Source organism: Coturnix japonica, chromosome 5 (genome assembly GCF_054131305.1).
Source record: "Coturnix japonica strain WE chromosome 5, WE-NBRP24, whole genome shotgun sequence".
NCBI lineage: Eukaryota > Metazoa > Chordata > Aves > Galliformes > Phasianidae > Coturnix > Coturnix japonica.
This window is the reverse complement of record NC_140667.1, coordinates 49,758,450-49,781,051: the sequence shown is the minus strand read 5'-3', so window position 1 is coordinate 49,781,051 and position 22,602 is coordinate 49,758,450. Positions and strand designations below refer to the sequence as shown.

Genomic DNA, 22,602 nt, shown 5'->3' with positions numbered 1-22,602 from the left:
GAAATATTCTTGCTGTTTTTCCTTCAGATCATCTCTGTGCATAACTACAATGAAGCAGCTTTGTGTGCCTACAGAAGAGTGAAAGTCCACAGCACTTGAACAATGGAGTTGGACTCGATGGTCCTTATGGGTCCCTTCCAACTTGGGTTTTCTATGATTCTCTGTCAATGTTATTAAACTTAGCGAAAGAACAGGCTGAAAATGGGGCTGTAGCACCAAAAAGAATGAACATTTCCCTATACAGAAAGAGAGGAAGCATGGAAATAGCTGCTCCATGCTCCTGTGAAAGCAGGTTACAGCAAGAAAAGGCATTTTAAATGGCACCAGAGTTTTTGAGTACTGTCGAATATTTACAAAGGCAAATGCAAAGCACAAAAAGACCACTCAGTGTGCTCGAGGTAACAAAGCAATCGTGAGATGCAGCAGGTAACCGAGCTGGGTCTGTGGAGCCTGAGCATCTGCTGTAACTCCTGGATCATCTTTCTTCTGTATTGCATTTGCTCAGCGTGGTGATAAAAATATGTCTTCCTCCAGAGGCAGATTGACCGCGTAATGCTGAGCGCAGATGATGAGGTTTTGCGTTTGTTTATGATGATACACACAAACAAAATACCTGTCTTGCAAAATAGTTTGGCTGCCGTCCACGGCAAAATAACCATTAGGCAGAAAGCGAGCCTAAAGAGCTCCTTCCCTTCAGCCACCAGAACAAAGTAATTAAAAGCCACATGGCATCCGCCTGTCCACTTGGCAGCGGTGCTGTGGGTAGGGCTATGGGCACAGCAGAGCTGATCAGCAAAAGGTGGCAACTTGGAAACATCCCATCAAACCTACATGTGTTCCCCACCACCCCCCCACGCCTCCTTCTACATGCAGTTATCCCAGAGGGGATCTTCAGCAGAACGCAGTTGTGTTGGGAGGCACCGTTTCAAAGAGAGGACGCACGACATAAAAGCAATATTTGCTGCTCCACTTCAGAGAGCTCCTGTTTGAGTTCAGGAGGGATAAGAGGGAAAGTCGGGGCCACTGCCGGGGAGCAGGCGAGGTGAGCGTGGGTGGCAGTGGGGTGGGCTCAGGACGGGGGTGAGAGCAACCAGCAGCAGTGCACTGAGCCACGGGTGGGAAAGGAGAGTCAGGTCTATAGGTGGGGAGCAGGAAGGCAAAGGGAGAAGGCAAACAAGAGGACTGGGGCTCGTGGCTCGCCAGCTGGCACACAGCGAGCAGCTGCTGCTGTGTCAGCCCGGCCGAGGGCTGCAGCTGCAAGCTGGCCTTGAATAGCGTAGCAGCAGCATGCCGGCTGGCTGCTGGACGGACAGGAGCTCAATGGGCAGGGGGGTCTGCGAAAGGTTTGGGAGCAGGAGAACACGACAGCCCTTTGATTTTGGAGCTGTTTGTTCTGCAGTTGTCCACTCTGGTGGACGAGCGGTGCTCCAGAGTTAAAATGGGGAAAGGAGGAGGGAGAGAAGCAGAAGGGAAAGTGAGGTCTTGAGCGCAGAGCCGGGCTTTGAGAGCGTGTCTGCAGCGTGCAGTTGTCTGGATGTACGGCTTTCATAGTTGTCAGCAGGGATCAGAGTCACAGGGTGCTTAAAGCAGGGGGGAAATCTCTGCATGCTCACCGAGTGCCTGAGCCACCGCTGGAGGAGGGCAGGAGCCCAGCACCGGCCATCTGCTCCTGCACCGTGTGTTGCAATGTTCCCAGTTAGCCTGGGGCTCCCAGCAGCCCTGAGGCTTGACACGAGTGTGAGTGCTACAGCACAGCCAGGCTGCTCCCACCCCATGCACTGCTGTCACCAATCTAATTCCATGTACACACAGCACCTGCACACCTCCACAGCTGTGGGTGATCCCACCCTGTGCAGCCTTCTGCAGCTATACACAAGCTATGTGTGTAAATTGCAGTCGTGTGGGTGCACCCACCCCAAGCACTCCTCCATCCTTGTGTGTGCACCCTGCGTGCTCCTACATGAGTGTGGGCACACATTTCCCTATGGCCAAAGGTGCACCCACCCTGCGTGCTCCCTCACAGCAGGGTGAAAAAGCATTTTGCACACAAACACCAGCACATGGACAAGTGTGCATCATGCGGGATGCACACAGGGCTCCCCCATAGGGTTCCCCATGGCTACAAATGCAGGCAGGTGGGGTGCGTATAAGATTGTGCTGTCCATGCTTTCACACTAAGTGAACGTGGAACACTCTGCCTACTCCTCCATACACCCCACCTGCCTGCACAGCAGTGTGTGGAGCAGGAGCTGAGTGTGCTGCCCCACGGCCACACGCACACACCCCATCTCCTTGCACACGAGCGTGATCACACGCACCCCGATCACTCCCCCACGACCCCGCAGTGAGCCCCGCATCCTGCGGGGCACATCAGATCACAGCACACACACAGGGAGGAGTTCCCCACCCCCGCCTCCCTCCCTTTAAGAGCCGCCGCTCGCCCGGCTCTGGCCCCACCCGCTGGGGCCGCGGGGCCGGGCCGTCCCCCCTCATTAATATGAAGGCGGCGGCGGCCGCAGCGGCGAATGGGTAATGAAGCTGTCACTCCGGCACCTACTTGTTGGCCGTCCGCGGAGCTGAGGCGCATAGAGGGCGAGAGGAGCCCGCGGGAGGGGAGCGGCGGCGGAGGAGCGCTCCGGGCGGCCCCGCCGGCAGCCCATGCCCTGCGGCCCCCCCGCCGCCCATGCCGCCAGCTGCGGGCTCGGCGGGCTGCACTGAGGCGGCCGCGCGGAGCTGCAGCCATGCGGCCCCCGGCCCCCCTCGGCCCCGCGCTGCTGCTGCTGCTCTTAGCCGCCAGCGTGCAGGTAATGGGGGCTCTGCCCCGGTTTTCTTCACCCCCCCCCTCGTTTACCCCCCCACCCCCCTTCGCTTTAGCCGAGCCCCGTTCTCCCTTCGTCTCTTTTATTTTTAGGTGTCCCGCGGCACGGGCTATTTCGAGCTGCAGCTTAACTCGGTGCGGAATGTCAACGGGGAGCTGTTCAACGGGGAATGCTGCGACGGCACACGGAACCCCACGGAACGGGACTGCGGTCGGGACGAGTGCGATACGTACGTGAAGGTGTGTCTCAAGGAGTACCAGGCCAAGATCTCCCCGGGGGGACCCTGCAGCTACGGCTCCGGCTCCACCCCGGTGCTCGGAGGGAATATTTTGTATCTGAACGGCGATAAATACCATCCCCGAGGCAGGAGCCCCGAGACGGGTCGGATCGTCATCCCGTTCCAGTACGCCTGGCCGGTAGGTGCCCCGTCCGTTCGGCTGCGTTGTGTCCGGGCGTTGTTTTAATGCTGTTTTAATGGCATTCTTTAATCTCGAGGCGGGTGGGAGCCGCGCAACAGGTCGCGGTGCCCGGAGAAGCCACCGCGGTGCTGCGCGCTTTACGGGAGCCCACATTGCACCGCGGGTGTAGCTCAGAGCCGCCTCAGCGCGGAAACGTTGCATAGAGAGGGATAAAAAAGATAAAAAAGACGGTAATGAAGCGCCTCGCTTTAATTTCTCCGCGTTAATTATGCGGGAGGTGGCGGAGCGCAGCGCGCTGTGTGCCCAGCAGGGGGCGCTATGAGTCGCGGCGCAGGTGGGTGGGAGGGGCAACGCGCGGCGCCGCCGGCGGGTGCGCGCAGGGAGGAGGGCGGCACCTCAGCACCTGTGTGTGCAGGGAGGCCGAGTGCCCTTAATATCGATATCCCGGTTGTGATGCTCCCCATCAGCCCTCTAAAGTTCTTATGATATCGCTATCCCGGTTATCACACGCCTCAGGAGCCCCTGTTGGGGGCTCTGCTGGAGTTAAACTGAATAAATGTGGGTGAATGATGAACGTCTCTGCATGGTCACTCGTGTTCTTAATCACCTTTGTTTCAATGCCCGTTGAAATGGGGTTGCTGTTAATGGATGTAGTCAGTGCTGTACAAACAGGATGTTTGGGGCTGTTCTCTAAGTGAAGATTGAGAGAAAAATGAGTATTGTGGCTCCTCTTTGTTGGCCATGTCACGCAGGCTTGGTGAAATCATAGACTTATGAGATCTGGGTGACATTAGTACCTCTAACTTTATCTGCATGAAGAAGTAAAGGTACTTCTAATTTGCCAGTGTCTGGTAGTGTTGTGTGAAATCAGGAGGACAGCTGGATAATTCCAAGCCCAGCTGCCTTTGTTTGACTCCTTGTTGGAATAAGCACATCCCTACCTTGCAGCTGTGGGATATGCTTGTTCTGTGCTCATTCAGTCCTGAGAGCTCAAGCTTCTTGCCCCATGTCTCACAGGTAGATCACTGTGATACCACATCTGCTGTTGCTTCATGTACAGGAGTTGATGACTTTGATGTCTGTAGCTCCGCTGTTTCTTTGCAGCTGTTGCAGAGCAGCCTGTCATTTATTTAAGCAGTGCCACTGCAGTCTGGTGGGTGGCTGGCTGATTTCTGGAAGGTTTACTGAACCTTCTCCCTGCCCACCATTGATACTAAAAATAAGCTGTGGAGTAGTTGTACGTCTTAAAGCAGTCCGTGTATCGCTGTCTGCAGATGCACTTAAGTCCCTCTGTGTTGTAGTTTCATCTCGAATTATGGGTGCTCACTTGGATGCTGTGCTCCCCATCCGTCACAACTGTACATAAACTGATTAGACTGTGCAAATAGATGCTTAAAGGCGACGCTTTTTAACAACTTTGTTATTTTTAAGTGGTTTTTTCCTGGGTGAAGTTTCAACTTTTGAGGTGATTTCAAGATGATTCTTATCTCTGTACCCAAACGAGGGAAAAAACAAACCAGTGTAAAAGTCTTTTCACTTGTGGAACGAGTTTTAGTGCATGGAAGGACTCAGTATAGACTGGATTTGTAAGGCTGGGAAATGCAGTCCTGATGGAAGGCAGCATTTAGCCTGTGTGGATTTCTTACTGAGACCCATCTGGATGATAGCTCCAAGGATACAGATAGATATGAATGTATAAATCACTCGAGGGAGAGTCATATGAAGTATTTTTTTGCCTTTTTGCTGTTTTGTTAATTTTTTTAATTCGGCATAGTGAAAGTTTTACTGTTAAAGGGAAGATTTTGCTCTTAAAGAGCACCCTTCTCTTCTGTAAAGCTGCAGCACCAGACTTCAGTTACTTCTACTCTTCAGCACAAAGAAGGTTATCCCGCTTATTCTGATTTCCTGTCGTCTTTAGTATCATTAGTCTGATCTCTGATTTGCAAGAGGAGCTTGGGATATTGCCAAAAAGTTCTTAAAATTGCTACCTTGGGATACATCATCCCCAGAAATCTGGCAGTGGGAGAGGCTGAGGAACAGCTAGAACAATACAGCTGTCTTCTGCACCCACCTACCTCACATTTCTTTTGCCTCCTGCTGTAAAACGTGCAGCTTAATGCTCTTTTTGAGGTCGTTAACAAACAGATGATGCAATTACAGTTGTGTGATTTTTTTTTAAAAGAATAAAATAAGGTTCTAAATAGCTTTGAGGAATAAATTCTGGCCACTCGAACAGCTTAGGTTTGTTAAGCATTTTTATGACACAAAGCTGTTTGTTCAGACACTGAAGCTTCAAGTGCTTTGTCCTATCCGAGTCAGAGAAAGCCTACAGAGCAGTAGTTACCATTAATGGGATAGCAGCAGGGTTTTAACTTTGGGTTTGGAAAGGGAGGGGTTACTTGGCCTGCTGTTTTTGAAGCTGTTTGAAAGGTAAAGAAGTTCTCTTGGATGTATCACACGGAACAATTCTTCATAATCTTTGCAAGATGGCGTGAAGCAGAGTTTGTGTGTGGTTTTTTTCTCTCCACCCTGTTCCTTCCCTCAGGGAATCTGCAGCTTTTCCTGCGCTCTAAGTGTTGGTATGGCGTTCATTACTTCAGTTAATTAGTCATATAGAGGAATTGTTCTGACTAGTCGCGGCTGTTGAAATCATATATAACAGCATGCATAATTATCTCCTCTCAGCCCCTCTGTTGATGCTCTGGTGTGACTGATGGTGCAGTGTATGTATGAGTACTCTGTGCTCTGAACTGTGCAGGTGAACTACAGAGTTTGGGGTCTTGGAAATAAGAACCAGGAGGAAATCAATCCATTTCACTTCTTTCTCCTTATTACTTATCGGGTGCTCAGCTTTTGAGCTTTGTATGTGTCTAAGTAAGGACTCCTCAGTGTTCAGCAGGTCCTTGCTGCTTGCTCTCTAAGCGTCCCTTCCCCATTAAAGTGTGGGCAGCTCATTTGATCTATTTATATTCTTGGAACTCAAGCTTTTCCTATTGGAAGTGTGACTATAGCATCTATCTCTAACGTTCTGAAGTACTATTATTACAGTTATTAACTTTCAGGTAGTTGAAAATAAGATATACATTTAATATCCAGACTGTGTGGATTTCATCTGTGTGCAGTCCACGTGTGAGTCTCATCCAGATGCCTGGAAGTGTTCAGCCTTGAGCTAAAACATAAACCCGGCATATGAACCACGGACAACATAAAGCTGTTGAAAGGATAACTTGGCTGCAGCAGTAAATGCTGGATTTCTTAGAAAGCAACTGTACCCCCCTCTCCTGCCAAGACCCAAGCACGAATACTTGACCTTAGAGCTTTTATTACCTAATGGGTGCAGTGCTCTGGCATTTTCAGATGGCGTAAACTTGGGCATAGTCCTCTGCATCAAGCTCTCTTCATCGTTGTAATTTGCAGACTTGTGTACGTTGTGAAGGCAATTAGGCCCTCGAAGGTATTTAGCCTTGAAGTACGTTATCTTGATCCTTGGTGCCCACAGGGAACTAGATAGACAAGCACGCTTCCTACAGACAGGCTATTTTTGTTTGGCTGGTAGAGCTGCAACTGGTCTACCTTCTGCCTTAACACAGACATCACTTTTCAAGATGAGGATCTTGAGGCTTCGTAATGAAAACATCCTGGATTAGGTTACTGCGTGCTCCCTGGTAGGGTAAACGTACATTCTGTCACCCCGGATGGTGATCAGTCACGTCAGACGTGCTCAAATTAGGCAGGTTAAAGCTAGACCGTTGAGCATTCAAAAGGGTTCTTGTATGCAGTTGTACCAGTGAAACATAATGGATGCTTTTATCATGAAGATCAGAAGTTCAAGTGAAGCATCAAGCCATGCTCAGTGTGCTTTGCCTCTAAATAATTGTTCTGTGCTCTACTGAAGCTTAAAATACAGCACCTGTAGACTCAGCCTTAAGGAATACCCGAGGGCAGGAAATAAGCAAGAGCATCACCTTATACTAAGCATAAAAATCTGTCTGGTATAGTGTGTGATTCATGTGCTGTATAGCCACCTGTTAGCAGAGGAAGTCAGCTTCTGCAGGAGAAAATAATGCTTTAGGAAGCTGTATATATTGATGGACTGCATAAATGTTTGATGTCTTATCTGCCAGCAGCCTACCTCTTTTCCCTAATGGAAGTCTAAGCTGAAAACACTGGTCTTTCTTTTTAATATTCAACTCTTTTTTTCCATCCCTGAGCTTGCTGGTTATTGACTGCCAGATTGGCTTGTTGGTAGATGTGGGACTGCCCTGGTAACTGGCACGGCAAGCAGTTTCTTGTGTTTACAAAAGCACCTGCAGCCCTTGCATGCATAAAGCCATTCCCTGCCCGTTGTGTGGTTCAGGGACAAACAACACACTGCACTGGAGGACTTGGACTTTCTCAATCTCTGTGCCCTCAGTCTTGGAAAAGCAGGGCAGGGAATCACAAGCTTTCACCTGCCTCGTACTCTATATGCCTTAAAACCTTTTTGATCAGAAGAAGAGTATGTTGAGGGGATGATTTATTACATTAAAAATATCATTTCAGTTTTGGGTTATGCAAATGCAGAGTACCTTGCAGGTTTTGCCATGTTCCATTTGAATTGAGGATGATCTGGTTATAGAGACTCGGTTTAGCAGTGCTGAGTAGTAGCAAGTCCACTTGATTTCAATAGCAGCTGCAGGTGTCACCTCTAAAAAAGAATCAAGGCCTTAATGGTGGGCACTTCAGAACCACTCTTTGAAAAAGGGATTTATTATTGGCCTGCTGTCTGTGCCAGCAACTATTTGCAGCTTGCCTGAAATAGAAAGCCTAAAGACTTAAGTTTCATGTAACCGTAGAAAATCTTATCTTCTAATTTGAAGTAGAAATGTTCGTTGCACTCTTAATCCTTCATACACTGCTGTTATTGAATCTAGAATTTCTTACATGTTTGGAATAAATGTGCCTTAGAGGACGGTGTTTTATTAACTGCTTAAGCCTTTGTACCTTAAAGTTGTAGAGGAAGTTTTGAACATCACGGAGATGACCAAAAAGGAAAGAACTCTTCTTTTATACTCCTTGAAACCTTCAATAGGTCAACACTTGCTTATTTATTAGAAAAACTGAGGCTAATCTTTAAACTTTCAGGCAGGTAACTTTCCCTCCAGGACATCGCATGGTACGCTCACACTTCTTGCCAGCTTTCTAATCTTTATTCCAGCCAGTTTCTTAGTGATACACTGTGCTTTTAGGCACACAGTGTGGGCATCGTGTCTCTGGAAGCAACAAAGGTGTTAAGCAGTTGGGGTTACCTTTTGTTAGAGCATGTGAGGTGGAGAAGGAGGCAAGATAGAAACTGAGCATGTTCCATCCACCGCAACATGATGGAAGCTTTGTAGCGCTGGTTTGAGCTGTTTGAAGATGTTCCAACTACTGTTTTCTCACAAAAAATAAACCAAGCCCAAGAAACAACCCACCAGCCTGTGTATGAAAGATCTGTGATAGACATGAGAGCATGTAGCTTTCATCTGAAATGATGTGGTTCATCTTTAACATGGCGGTTGGGGTAAAACCATAATTGGATGCGTTTATATCAGGCTCGTGATATTTGGCCTATTTGAGCCGTGGTCCCATGGTGTTGTAGGCTGAGATCCTGTGAAGTTCAAGGAAATCTGTTGGTCTAGATGTTGTGAAGCCATGTATTGTTACATTTAACTTCTGAGGTTGATGCTTCTCCTTTTGTATGCAATGCACAAATGCAGCTCGTCATGAGTTTAAATTGCTATTAAGAGTTCACTGGCTGCCAGCACAGAAGCTATGAAAAATCAAGCTTCTGTCAAGCCATAAATGATGCGAAACAATTACTTTTCATGGATGTACAAAGTGCCAAAAATGGTTTAGTTCAATTTTAAGTTGCTTGTCATTAATGAGTTGCCACACGTTCTTTTTTCTACTGTGAGATTGTTTACCTTGCACACCACCTGCCTTACATACAGTGACTTATTTTTTTTGCCTTTCAAAATGACTTTCATTTGTTGGTGTCTGGCTGAGCAGCACCATGTAGGTGAGAGGCACCGTGCAGGTGAGATGGGTGGAATTTACCTGTTCGGTTTAATCTCACTCCTTCACTTGTTTTTCCTGTATGCGTTGGTTTGTGTAAGCTCTGGAATACACGCTGTGAACATACTTTAGAAACTAAGTTCATAAACCAGCTGTGATCACATCATACACTTAGTCATCTGCAGAAGCTTTAAATTACTCCATGCCTGAAAGCTTCCCTCTCTTTTCTGAAAACAAGACCAATGTTTTGTCAACTCTGTGTGGGTCCTATTTGCATTGCTTGCTGTACTTAGAGCTGTTCAACCTACTGAAGGGGGAGGGTCACATTACTGCTGGCACACCGGTTGACTTTCCCTTGGATTACTCCAGTTTCCATATGCTGGTATCCACTGAGCTGGAAGAAGCTGTGAGCGGTGGCTTGAAAGCAGAGTGACTTGCTGGAAGAATGAATGAGGGTGTTTTGGTCGTGCTTCTGGCCCATTAGTGCTAAGTGAGATACTAAAGGATGGCTGCTGCTGCTGCTCCTTGGCAGTAATGCTACTATTCTCTTCTTCTTCAGCATTCAGATAGTCTTTGTCAGGCTTGTGGCCAGAAAGCTGCTTTGGCTCCTGGTTAGTGTGTACTTGAATTTGGTCGGCCTTTTGCCAGTGCTGGCTGCTGTTATCGACTTGGTGGCTTCGGGATGGTGTGTTTAGCCATCCTGTGTGTGAGAGGTGACATTATGGCCACCTGCCATGTGCCCTGGCTGCTGTCACAGACTGGGTAGCAGGTGAGTGTGTCACCTGTGCTGCATCATGCTGTGCACCTGCAGAGCTACCACCTGTGTGGGGTGGTGGGACTGTCCTGCAGCTACTGCCTTCCTCTGCTGTATGCCCAGGCACAGAGCTGCAGGAGCACATAGGGCTGTGTGGGTGTCTTTTCTAGGTCATCTCAAGCCAGAGGAGTGACCAAGTCAAGGGCTTTAGGTGCCTTTGCTTGCTATGTAAGGTAAAAAAAAAACCAACCTGTATATAAAACCTAGCAAGCAGATGGTGACTATCATGTATGTGTTGATATGGAGCAGTGGAGCTAGTCTAGGACAGAACAATTAAGTCACTGTTGTTTTAGATTACTCAGATGCCTTTTGGCTCTGGTGGTCTGGGTTCTGTTCAGTGATGTGCAAAGCAATAGGTGCATCTCATCATCTCCAGGAACTTAGATACAGACTCACACTGAGATGAATGCTTGCTGTTAACCTGATCTGTCTGCTATTGCTTTAGGTACTGAACTTATTTCTTATAACTATCTTCAGAGAATGGTTTACTACTATAAAACATTGTGTAATAGCTGAGTATTGCTTGTGCTTATTTACTAAACTCCATCTCCAAGGTGATTTTTAAGAATGGTAATTAGCTGTTACTGTGTAGGAAGAGGAGGAAAACTGACTTCTACAGACTCGTGTTTTGGATATGGACTAAAAGTTAAGAAGTGTATCTTGCTGGAAATCTTGATAGCTAAGTGCTAAGAGGAACTTGGCTAAAAACAAAGTGTGGATTTTATCTGTGGTTGAAATTGGTGTGCTCCTCAGCAGTTAGAATGCTGCATTAGATGGAAGGGGCATGGCACTTCAAGGCTGAATGGCAATCTTAGTCTTACTTGATTAGAGCTTGCAGAGGTTGCTAAGAAACAGCCTAATAGTCCTTGAGTAACCAATTATGTGCCCCTTGGACAGATGCACAGGTGCTCATTCTCTAAAGTTTTTTTTTTAAATCTGAGATAAGACTGGAGTATTAGTACATAAACTGCAATCTGTTTACATCCTGCTTCAGGCTGATTGTATGTATCTTGTTCCCAGCAGGATGTGTTCTGGTGGCTTTTATTCAGTACGATATTATTTATTATTATTACACTTAAATGTTTCTTGCAATGCATCTTTGATTTCCAAATAGTGCATTAGTTTTCTAATCTGTTGTGCTTTCTAGTTTTCTGAACGCAGCAGCTTAACTAACTGAGCATCTGATACTTGAATTGGATGGACTTTACACTTCCAGGCTTTTAATAAGGTGACAGTCTCGATACTGGTGCAGTATCTTATTAGTAGAAAATGCTGTATCAGGTTGAGCAGCTTCCAGTACTCACGGAACAGTACACATAAATGGTAGTGAAATACTGCATGAGCTGGCTGTTAACTCAGTGTTTTAAATGTGATATTTTGGTCTTTTCTGGGTGTGTAGTTCTATTCACTGATGTTTCAGCTTAACCAGTTTGAAGCTGTTAATGTAAAACAGTCTGTTTTTAAAGCTTAAGGTCCTGGATTCTAGCTGGAGAACTTAAGCTCTATTCAGGGAGCTGGTTGATCTTGGAAGGCTTGACTGACATGTGCTTCAGACAGGGAGCTGAGGAATACACGAGCAGATTAGTTATTGATCTAGTTCAATAAAGACTTCACTAGGAGTTAAGCAGGGTGTGCAGTTCTGGGTACCATTTGCTGTTCTTTCTGTTGGCTAAAGACAGTTCTAACAGTATTGGTCGAGTAACTTGTGCTGCTGCCTCGTAGTTTTTTGGGAGGTGGTTCCTTGCTCTTGTGCTGTGCATTAAGATTTTTTGTGTGTGTTTTTAGTAGTTCTACTTCTCTATGGTGTTAAAACCAGTTTGACTTTCTATATATTATGAGTCCTCGCTGTAACTGGCTGCATGCTATTGAAGTCTAGAAGTCAGACCATGTTTACTTGATGACAAATGTTGAAGACCAAGTATAGCCCTTGTTTATGATTGTTTGTCTATACAACAATGAAGTGATAGCATCTCCTGTATTGTATATAAACTGCTCTTTAAACCATATATTTATATATAGGCACAAAATGTTGTTGTATTGTATTCATTTGTTGAAGACCTATGTAGAGCTGAATATTGCTCCCTGGTAGATCCATTCAGACCAATGCTTTCTTCTATTAGAGGGTGGGAAAGGGATGGAAGTAGATGGATGGAACTTAGGTTTGTGTACTGAATACTTCAGATACTTGAAGTCCTGCAGTATTTTCTGATGTAGGGCAAATGTAAGGTAAATAAAATGAACTGGCAGGGGTTTGTCTGACTTATGACAGCCTTATACCAGTGTTAATTTGTAAGCCCCTAAGTTCTTAGGATGGGTGCTCAAGTTGTGATAGTCTGCAAGACTTCAGTTTGCCAAGGAATCTAGAGAAGGTAGAGCAGAAATGCTAAAGAGGTTGAGAAGTATTCACTTTACAGGTCTTCCTGACTTGTGAATCTGGGTTCTGATGCTGTTTTGTTACTCTGGATTTGATAGACTTGAGGTTAGCATATATTCAGGTAGTATCTTGGAATTGTAGGCCTCATATACTGGTGTATGCTGTATCAATTTGCTGCTGTAAGCAGTTAATTTTTAATAGTAATTAAATACAGCATAGTGATTGGTGAGGAAAATGTGATTAAGATTTACTGTAGCTACAAAGTGCTGTTCAGATGATTCCACATTGCTACTAAAATAAACAAGCATTTGTTTTGGGAGCATGTTTATATACACTTTTCTGGACAGTGGTGCTGCCATGTATGCTTGTCTATGTGCAGCATTCCTGTTAAATTCTTTGTTCAAATCCATTGTGTGCATTAGTCTCTGAAAAGATTTGTTCCTCTTGTAGTGGTAGCTTGTCTGGTCAGCCTATTTCCATATGTTTATGGAGAGCAGTGAAATGAAGGTAGAGCGTTGGTTATGTCTGCAGTGTCCTGGTGCTGAGGTGGTTGTAAGGTGAGCAACTACCTATGAAATGGATGTTAAGGTCTTTCAATTCAGCTGTTGCTAGCAAAATCTTTGCTTATCTATGCTTGTTTTTCATACATATCTGGTATTACTCACTCAGCTTTAGCGTTAATGAGACTCAGTTGAGTTCAATGGTGAGAAAGTTGAGAAGGGCTTAGAAACACTGCCTTCAGCTCAGTGCTTCTGTAGGAACAGAGGTTGAGTATGGGCCTCTCTGCTTCCTGGGGCAAGACATCCATGCTCATTAGGTTAAGCCAGTTTTGTGGGCACCCACCTTTTCAAAAACAAAGGAAAAGATGGTGGTGCTACCAACAGCTAATGTTATTTAAAAGGGTTGCGATTAAAATACTCTTTATTCTTAGGAACTTTACATGTATGGAACTTAAGGGCATATCTATCCTTTCTATATTCACCTACCTTCTTGGTATGTGTATTTGCAATACAAAAGGGTGCATGCAGGTGTTCTGTGTTTAGAACAATAATTAAAGTATGTTATTACATAGTTGCTTTAATTCCCTCTTGACTTCAAGTTGAAATTATAATGATGTAAGGCTTAAAGTGCCCAGAGGACACTAATATCCACGCTGCAGAGGGGAGGGAAGAGCAGGATTAATTACTAGTTCATCTTTTGAATTCGAAGCGTTAGCATAAAACAAGGCTTGCATCAACCTTTAATTGGTCTTCGTGGTTGTTACATACACATCAAAAGAGGTGATCTAGGTACATTTTCATTAATGTAACAAGAAAGCGTACCTATAATGGACTTAATTTATCTTGGGCTTCTTCCAAAGCTTTACGAAAGGAATAGGGCATGGATACTTGGTTAGCATCAAGTTTGCCACCTTCAAAGGTGGTAGCGAGGCTAAAAGCTTCATTCTGGGTCTAATAAAATGATATTATGATGATGCCTATCTGACTGCAGTGTCTTGCATTTGTATGTGCCTTTCTAAAAGGCTTTTTTTCCTGTTCTCTTATTTCATTGATACTTCCTTCTGTTATTTGCTATTGGATTAACTCGGTGGATTTCTGGAAATTCCCAGTGCTGGCTTCAGATGTGGTAGAGAAGACAATATCTTAATAGCCTTGAAGTTGTGAGACTATTTAAGGTGTAAATAGCTTTCATGTAAAAGGCAAATATATATTGAAACTTAATCCCATGACTGTTTCTGAAAGTGTTTTTTTTGCCCGGCCAAAGGCTGTCCACTGAAATCAGGCACCAGTGGAGAAACATCTGCTGGAGTTGTTACTCTTCTGTATGTAATTTGATTTAATCTCTGTTTCTAATCTCAATTTAAAAGCACCACGTTTTTGGAAGGGATGTGACAATTGGTAGAAGCTGTTTTTAATGAGGCCTGTTTTCCCCACTCCTTAATGCTTTGTGGGCCTCTAGTCCTCTGTCAGTGGATCTAAGGATCTACCTCCTTGAAGGTAATAGATGAGTGTGAGCAAAAACCTGCCACACTTTTTATTGCAGACAGCAAAGTGTGGGGCAGGTTTCCTTTATGTGGAAAAAAAGCAGCTTTAGTGAACTGTTGAATGGTACTAATTTTGTGGTAGTATTTTCTTATCTTAGCAGGAGGAGGAAGCCCTTCTGTGGGTACTTAGTAAGTACTGTCTTTCAAGGTATTTTTTCCTACTGGACAACATGCAGAAGTTTGCTAGTTTTTGGTTTTTTTTTTTTTCCCCACATAGGCTTATCTCTATAGGAGTAACTTTGAAAGGCTGGTGAAATCTTAACTTGTGCTTCCCCATCCTTGTTCCTTTCAGACTGCTTGTTTCCTGAGGGTTCTGCTTCAGGCTCAGGTTGTGAAGCTGTGCTATCCAAGCTCTAAACTGAGCTTAATGCCGACTCAGGTGCTGCTAGTGCAGATCTGAAGGGCCATCAAGATGTATCTTGTGGTGAGCTTTCTTGGGGCTGCCCGGAGTAACCATGCAGAGTATGCTTTAGCTTTCACAACTATCTTACCAGTTGTGCTACCTTAATCTTCACCCTTTAAATTGTGCCCCTAACTCCCCTCGAATACAGGCGATGTTCTGAGGGCAGTGCTACCTGTCTAGATTGATTCTTAAGAATCACGGAATGCTGGAGGCCCAGTTTTTAGTGAGGTAAATGGTACCTCGTGCTGCTCCTGTTTGTGTAGAGCTGTGGTGCTTAGCTCAGCAACACAGACATATGTGCCAAATCACTTTCCTTTGGAGTAAGTAGCCAGAGCTGCCATCAGTCTTTCTATGTGTTGCACAGAAGCCAGCAGGGATTGTTTTTGACCATGGTAGATACAGTAGTTGAAGCTTGAAGAAGAGTTGCCTAATAAGTTATTTCTCAGTTTGGCCTTCCCCAAGAAACATAATAGGTTTTTCATAGTTAAAACAGGGTTTTTAATACTGTGTGCTGACAATTTAGTGTGGAAAAACTGCTATGAAATCAGTAAGCTTTATATTTTACTGGATACTTGTCAATCTTCAGCAAGTTACTATTTAGTAAGTGCTTGTTTTGTGCATTTCTCTTACCTTTCCTTGGACTACAGCATGTTCTGCTTTGTACCACCCAGCCTGGAGTTAATCACTCTTAAAAGACCACCTAGGCTACCATTTTCCCAGGAGAAGTTTCAAAAGCTTCTTGACCTCTGAATCTTTATTCTAGTTAGTAATACGTTCTGATTAATAGCTCCAGCTCAGCTTTTTTTTTTCTTCAAATAGCTTTTATTTTGTGCTTCAGCAATTGGAAAGCTTGGTATGGGTGTGTTACATTCATGATTTGGTGGTTTTGGAATTGGCTGATTTCAGGTGACACTGCAGTACTGCAAAAAGGACAATCTTAACTTGATTTTTATTTCCAGTTAGAATTTCTCAGATGTTAAAACTCCTCTTTGAAAGCTGTGAGGTGTAATTATATAATCCTGTTTTTTCTTTGTCTCTCAAACGCTTCTTAGCAGTCTCTTGTTTTAATGCTAGATGTCAGAAAAAGCAGAATACTTCATCACCTGTCTGGTGAAGATGGAATTTAGGGAGCATAACAAATCCTTATGGATCAGGACTTGGCAGGAATATGTAAGAACTTCTTATAGTTATTTTTTTCATACAAGAATCTTCATCTAGTTGTGGTTGGTGTTATATGCTTGTATTAGTCTCCTCATGGATTGCCAGGCTTTGCATGAAGTGCCTCCTTGTTTTGTTTGCTTTTTGCATGGGTTTTTTTGTCCCTAAGCGTGGCTCCTTGACTTTATTTGATGACCTGAAGTTCTTGTCAAGGACAGGAATAGATTAACTGTTTTCCTTAAGCATCTCCCAGGCCTTTTGTAAAAGGAATCTGCAAAGCTGCATACTTCAGCTCTTTCCAGGCTGAAAAGTTTTGACCATTGTTTTCACTCCTTGTAGAGTGATTTGTAGGAAAGTCATGACCTGGTCAGGGCTCACTGAAGCCATGCTGCTCCCCAGCACCTTCTGTTACGGAATTGCTCAGTGACAAGACAGCCTGTGGTTTTTTGTGTTCCCCCTCTTTCTTTGGCTAGAGCCAAAGCATCCAGCTGCCCTCAGAGTCTTAAGTAGACAAGATGTGGATGAGAGCTGGGGACCTGATTTCCTGCTGTAATGTGATCAAAACTTGTGCTGAACTTGTGAACACGGCTTGCTTGGATAGAATGAACTGGCTCTAATGGATCGAATGAGTAGAGTTGGTCATGGAATCAGCTTAGATGTGTTTTGTGAAAACTTGCTTCTCAGAACAAACCTTTGCAGAAGGAAGAACAGTCACAGGTGTCATTAACAGGATTTTATGACATGCTCTGAGAATTGGTTCGCATTTAGCAATGTTGGAAGCTTAAATGACAAGATTTGAGATGTTTCTTCAGTGTTGCTATTGATGTACTTAGTTTTATGAACTATTTGTTCTACTGAGATGTGTACACAGGAGAGGGAGCGCAGACAGAAGGCTCTTGCTGCGAAATAGGAGTGTTTCAACAAAACTGATTAATGGAATAGCTGGTAGGTTGGGTTGATATTAAATATTTAATCTCAGCAATAGAATGGTATTGCAGGACTCTTGCACTTGAGGTAACAACTCTCTGCTCTTTCTTTTTCTTGCTTAATTCTGGAGATGTAAGCAAGAGGTTTGGAAATTAATTCTGGGTGGTTTGTTCAGGTGGCTGCAAATGACAGTTTAGGCTTTGGAGGTGGAACTTCATCTCTGCTGCATTCAGAGATTTGTGTATGTTGGATTTGGAGAAGGGAAGATGGTCTGGGGTGGGGATGAGTAGCAGACTGCTATAAAAAGCAGGAGTTGCTTATATTCAGCAAGACTAGCATTAACACTATGCATGTAGTGGTGAAAGGAACTGTTAAAGTAGGGATGGGCTCTTCTAGTACCTTTACTGTTTCCAGTGAGTGGAATAGGAGCTAGCAGCTTTTCTTCAGATAAGACTACTGCCTGTGCAGATTTCCTGCAGCTTTACTAAATGAGAAACTAATTACTTGCTCTTGGTGCTGTGAAAACCTGGTGAGGTATGTGCTCCCTACTTAATGGATGAAGAGACCTGCTGTCAAAGTTCAGGGCCACTGGTGAGGTTTTTGGGAGCGAATAGTACTTCTGAGTTGTCATTTGTTATAATGTTAAATTAACTGAGGTTTGCTTTGGGTGCTAAATGACAGGCTTGTGGGTTATCTTACATATAAGTGAGAGCTTAGTTGGCTTTGTAAGTGATCTGAAGTGACTGTTTATGCCTTCCTTTGGAAATCTTTAGTTATAGACACTGACTGTATTTTATCCTCTTCTGAGCTACCTGAAAATGGGACCCTGTTTCTACAGATATTAGGTGTTTTCCTGTGAAATCTGAAGGCGTGTGAGGTTGCCTTCTAGTATATCAGTAGGATGCAAGCATCTTCAGGCCTTCCCTTGAAGGTCTTCCTCCAGCTGTACTATTGAGTAACACACAGTTACATCCAATAGTTTGATAACCTTGATGAGAAGCCCACAAACATCTGTATGCTGCCAGATAGATGTTATAATACCCCTTTGAGTTCCTTCTTGAAACAGTTTTCATTTAGATACCTAATTCCTCGAGCCAGTTGCTGGGTTATTTTTGTTAGCTGAATATGAGTCCCTACCTGTTAAGTATTAACTCTGATTCTGACTTATTCACCTGTTGTTTTTATTTGTGCTCCTTTGCTAGTGAGATGATGACTCTTAATAGTCTAGACATCTTGATTTTTTCCCCTTGCCACCCCCATATGCACACACATGTACACACCCCTCTGTTTTTTGAGCTTGCTTTGTTTAGGGGAGGAACTAAGTGTTCAAGCTCATGTAGGTGGAGATTTGAGCCTGCTGGCTGCTAACAGTGTTAAAAGTACCTTCCCTTTTCTCCCTTCCCCACCTCCCAGGTGTTGTAGGCTTCCTAAAGAGGGTCAGGTGGGGCTCATCTGTAAACAGCTCCCCTCTAAGGGCAGTGAGGCTCCAAAGCTTGTAAACATCGCCCTGCTTTTGTGACTTGGCCAAGAGAAGTATAACTTCAGTAATTGCTCTCAAATAGGCGACTTAAAGTTGCTCAACATCTTTCTGTTCTCTGCTGCCCGTGTTTGCAGTACTCCAAACCAGCCTTCCGCAATGCTCCTGACAGAACACGATTGTTTGGTCCTGGTTTCCTAAGGGAAGGCTTTTTGTTTAGGCCTCACCATGGTACTTCTCAAATGAAAAATGAGGATGTATAGGGGAGGTCCTATTATAATTTTGTGTTGGAATGATGTTAGCTTTCAGCAGACAAGTTCTTGCATGCATGTATGTCTGAAATTGCTGTGAAGCTTCAAAATTGAGCTTCATTCTCTCTTTCTCCTGTATCCTTTGCCTGTATAACAGGACCTGGGGAGTGGGGAACATTATGAGGTCTCTGTTATATCTTTGTCACAACTGCTTTGAAAAGAACAGCCTGTGCAGTTGTTCCGTATGTCTGCCCTTAAAACTGTGCTGAAGATGGACCTTCTCTGAATCCTTCTCTTCTCCCTGTGCTTGCAATCTGGTTTATTTATGAGGAAGTTGTAAGGGCTTACAGAGCTGCTGGGGAAGGAAATGGAATATGCTTGCCTTTTAAGTCAGCTTTTTCCATGGCAGTCAGGCTGCTTGGGGGAGGAGGGGGGGGCGGGTAATTTAAAGAGGGGGGGAAAAAAAGAGCCACCAATATTTTTTCCCCTTTGTTTTTACTGTGTTTACTTCACTCTTGTAGGAGGTTTATCTTTTTAAATAAAGAAAATCTGGGAATTGGCCATGCTGATCAAGAATTTAGAAACTCTATCTGAAGAACTGCTAGAGATTTCTTAGCCTAACTTCTTTAACCTTGGGAGTGAAGCGTGAGGCTGTTTTGACCTATTTTTACCATCAAAGTATTCAAATCCTTAAGTTGCTTATTCGTGACTGAGGTTTGAAAGGAAATGGAACTGATTGCTGGTGAGAGCCTGTGCTTACAGCATAGCAGTCTGTTGGACAGGAAGGTATTGTGGGCTCCAGACTTGTGTGGGAGCAGTACTTATTTTCTAATCTGTAGTTGGTTTCTGATCTCTTGGGGTGTTGCTTATCTGTAGAAACTCCCAGGCAAAATTAGTTGATTAGAGAATTTTAGCTGAAATCAAGAATATCAGAGTAAGTATGTTAATACAGAACAGCTTGTTTGACTTTTGTATCACTTTCCTATTGTTTTCAGCTCAATATTTTGTGGTTTTGGGGAGGTTTTGTGTTTAAAAATAGAAATTCTTTTCCTGATTGGAAGTACTGTCAGAAGGTTGGTCATATGAAAAATGAGACTTCTGTCCATCCAAAGAACATCTTTAAATGTTGATTCGCAAATGCCAAGGTGATAGTTTTGGAAAAGGCAGTTCAGAACCAATATTACAGGTTTTGTTCTCCTCCTTTCCATGGGGAAGAGGTCATTGGGATAGTGTGGGGAGTGTTTTGTTTAGTGTAAGCAGTGGAATAATGCTTTGAAGTTGTTTTCCTAGGAAAAGCACAACTGAAGCAGCACTGTCAAGTTAGTAGAACAGACTGAAGTTGTATCTTTCCAATGGGGTTAGCTTACCTGTTTAATTAACTCCTAAGAAAACAGTTCTTTTGTGAAGCCATGAACTCATGCAGGTATGTGCTGATGTACTTCTCTGGTAGCCCTCAGCACACTGTGTTTCAATTTAGAGAGCACCAATGCTGTATTGTGTTTAATTCTTTCTGGGAGGTGAACCTCTCATTGCAGTACTGTTCCCTCCAAGCCATCCCTTTCCAATCTGTTTCATGATCACTTGCAAAGTATCTTAATTGTATTAGTTGAAATGGACAACTAGGCTGTGCTAGACTTTCCATTGGAGGGTGCAGATATGACTAATGCAAGCCAGAGTAGACCTCTTACAAAATGAATGTCTGTTCAAGCTAAAAGAGCTATTAAATATTTATATTTAGTAGCTTTACTAAACCTATAGCTCTTAACTCTGGTTATCAAGTAGGGTTACAACATGGGTGAGTGTGTGGATATCAGATTCCCTTAGTAAATGTTTGTGATGGCTGAGCTGTAACTGGAAAGCCCTCTGTGCAGCGTATCATAAGCGTGTTCATTGCTTCTTTCCATACTTTCAGCTGTTGTTTTAAAGTGAAAGTTTGAAGAATTAAATCAGCGCTTGTGTGATACTCAATGTGTTATGGAGGGGGAAAGTGTTTTGTGAGCTGGAGGAGCAGGGTTCAGTTTCTTGCTTTGAGGAGCAATAACTGCAACACAACAACCTGTTGCCTTACTGCAGAGCATAGGTCATGTTGGTAGCCTTACTGTTTCTTCTGCAGGGAGAATAGACCTGTAATCAGCTGTTTTTCTGGATATGTTCTTATGTCTGTTGGGGACGTTTGGATGGTGGCTGAACTGTCTTGGCTGAAACTGATTTGCAAATAAATGTGCATTAGTCTCTAAATACTCTTTGCTGTGACTTCACTAACATCTACACTCTGAAGTGTGATTAAAAACCCTCCTACTGTGCTGAGCTCTGTATGCTCAACTTTTCTCAACAGTGGAGTGTGTGGCCCACAAGGAGATAGGGGAAATCAAGGATACAGGATGCCATGATGTTCAAGGGTCTATTGCTGTGTCTGTATTGTGAATGTTCCTTTCAGGCTTTGTATAAATAGCCACATAACTCCTGATCATCACCAACTGGTAGAGTAGTTAGTGATGATGGACCAATGGCTTGCAGAGCATCTTAGGATCTGTGGACTGTCTCTTTATTCACACCTTCCTGCACATGTTGTTACTCAGTTTCCCACAAATGCTCTACCACTTTAGGTAAAGAAAGAAGTCTCCTTTCAGGTGGGATGCTGGGAAGGCATAGTTGACCAAAGCAACAAGTCCAGCATAGACTTTTACTGCCTTAGCCTGTGTGGGCAGTTGGATGCAATGGCCAATTTGCAGCAGGAAGGACCAGCCCTTACGTAAGATGAATAAATGGACATCTGGAAGCACTTGAGCACTCCTTCATACTTCTAATAAAAATCAGTGGAGCATAGGAAGGCTGAGGGGTGTGTCATGAAATCAGTTGTTAAACACAGGAGAGGTGGATATAGGATTTAGAGTCATGCATAAATCTCTGCGGGGTTGTACATAGAATACACTTCAGCTTTCATATCCAAAGTAAGCAGACTTGAAACTGCCAGATGACAACACCAGGATAATACTATATAGTTCTTACTTTCTGATATTATTCATTTTACGTTTATTTCTCAGGCAGCAATTTTGAAGAACATAATTAGTAGTAATTTTCGGTTTTCAGACTATAGTAGGATCCTGCCCTTCTTCACTAAATGCTGAGCTGGGGTCATAATATAATAATAATAATAATAATAATAAACTGTTCTTTCAGCTGTCTTCTTCCAAATGTGGCTGTAGCTCCAGTATGGCTCTGTCCAATGTAGTTGCTGCTGAGCTTCCTTGAGTGCACTGTGACTATTTGCCAGTACAACTTTCTGCATTCCAGTGATTCCCTAACGGCTGAAGTTAAAAGTCCAGAAGATACCTTTTTCTAAAGGGCATAGTTTGTGTTAAAGTGATAAAAGAATAGGTGCTCATTTCAGGATACTTTGAGTAGGCTGATCCTCTGTGGACCCCTAGCAAAGAGCCTTACTGAAGGAGCTGCATGTGCATCTCTTGCTGCATCAGTAGAAATCCTAAACACCTATGAAAAACAGCTGGATTCTTACCTTATGCTCATCTTAAAGTGTTCTTCATTTCTCAGCTGGATGTACCCATGTCCATATGAGTTCATAAATTGCTTTTAGCCTATGAGATCTGCACACACCAACACTTGGCTCTGCTAGTTTTAATGAGTTTTAAGGCTTTTTTTGTGTGTGGCTTGCCTCTAGCCTCCAGGCATCAAGAGGTTTACGTGGGGGTTTTAGGACAGTGCATATAGTAATTGTTATTGTTACTGATTTTAAGTGTATGTGAGAAACTTCATTTTAACTTGGATGAGTTGGAATCTCTCAGAGCTGAAGTGCCTCACAGCTGCTCTTGTTAAACATAAGACACATAAACATTGCATCTGTGTGTAAGGTAATTTTTTC

The 22,602-nt window shown here is 44.0% G+C and overlaps 1 protein-coding gene across 2 annotated transcripts in view; it reads left to right on the top strand.

Moving 5' to 3' along the window:
* The first annotated feature begins 2,500 nt into the window (after positions 1-2,500).
* JAG2 (jagged canonical Notch ligand 2) overlaps positions 2,501-22,602 on the top strand; it is a 55,207-nt gene continuing 35,105 nt past the window's right edge. For both annotated transcript variants that reach the window (XM_015865666.2, XM_015865665.2), the window contains exons 1-2: positions 2,501-2,804; positions 2,912-3,235. In XM_015865666.2, coding sequence (XP_015721152.1) covers positions 2,526-2,804; positions 2,912-3,235 — 603 coding nt within the window. In that variant the 5' untranslated portion in view covers positions 2,501-2,525. The remainder of the gene's footprint in view (positions 2,805-2,911; positions 3,236-22,602) is intronic.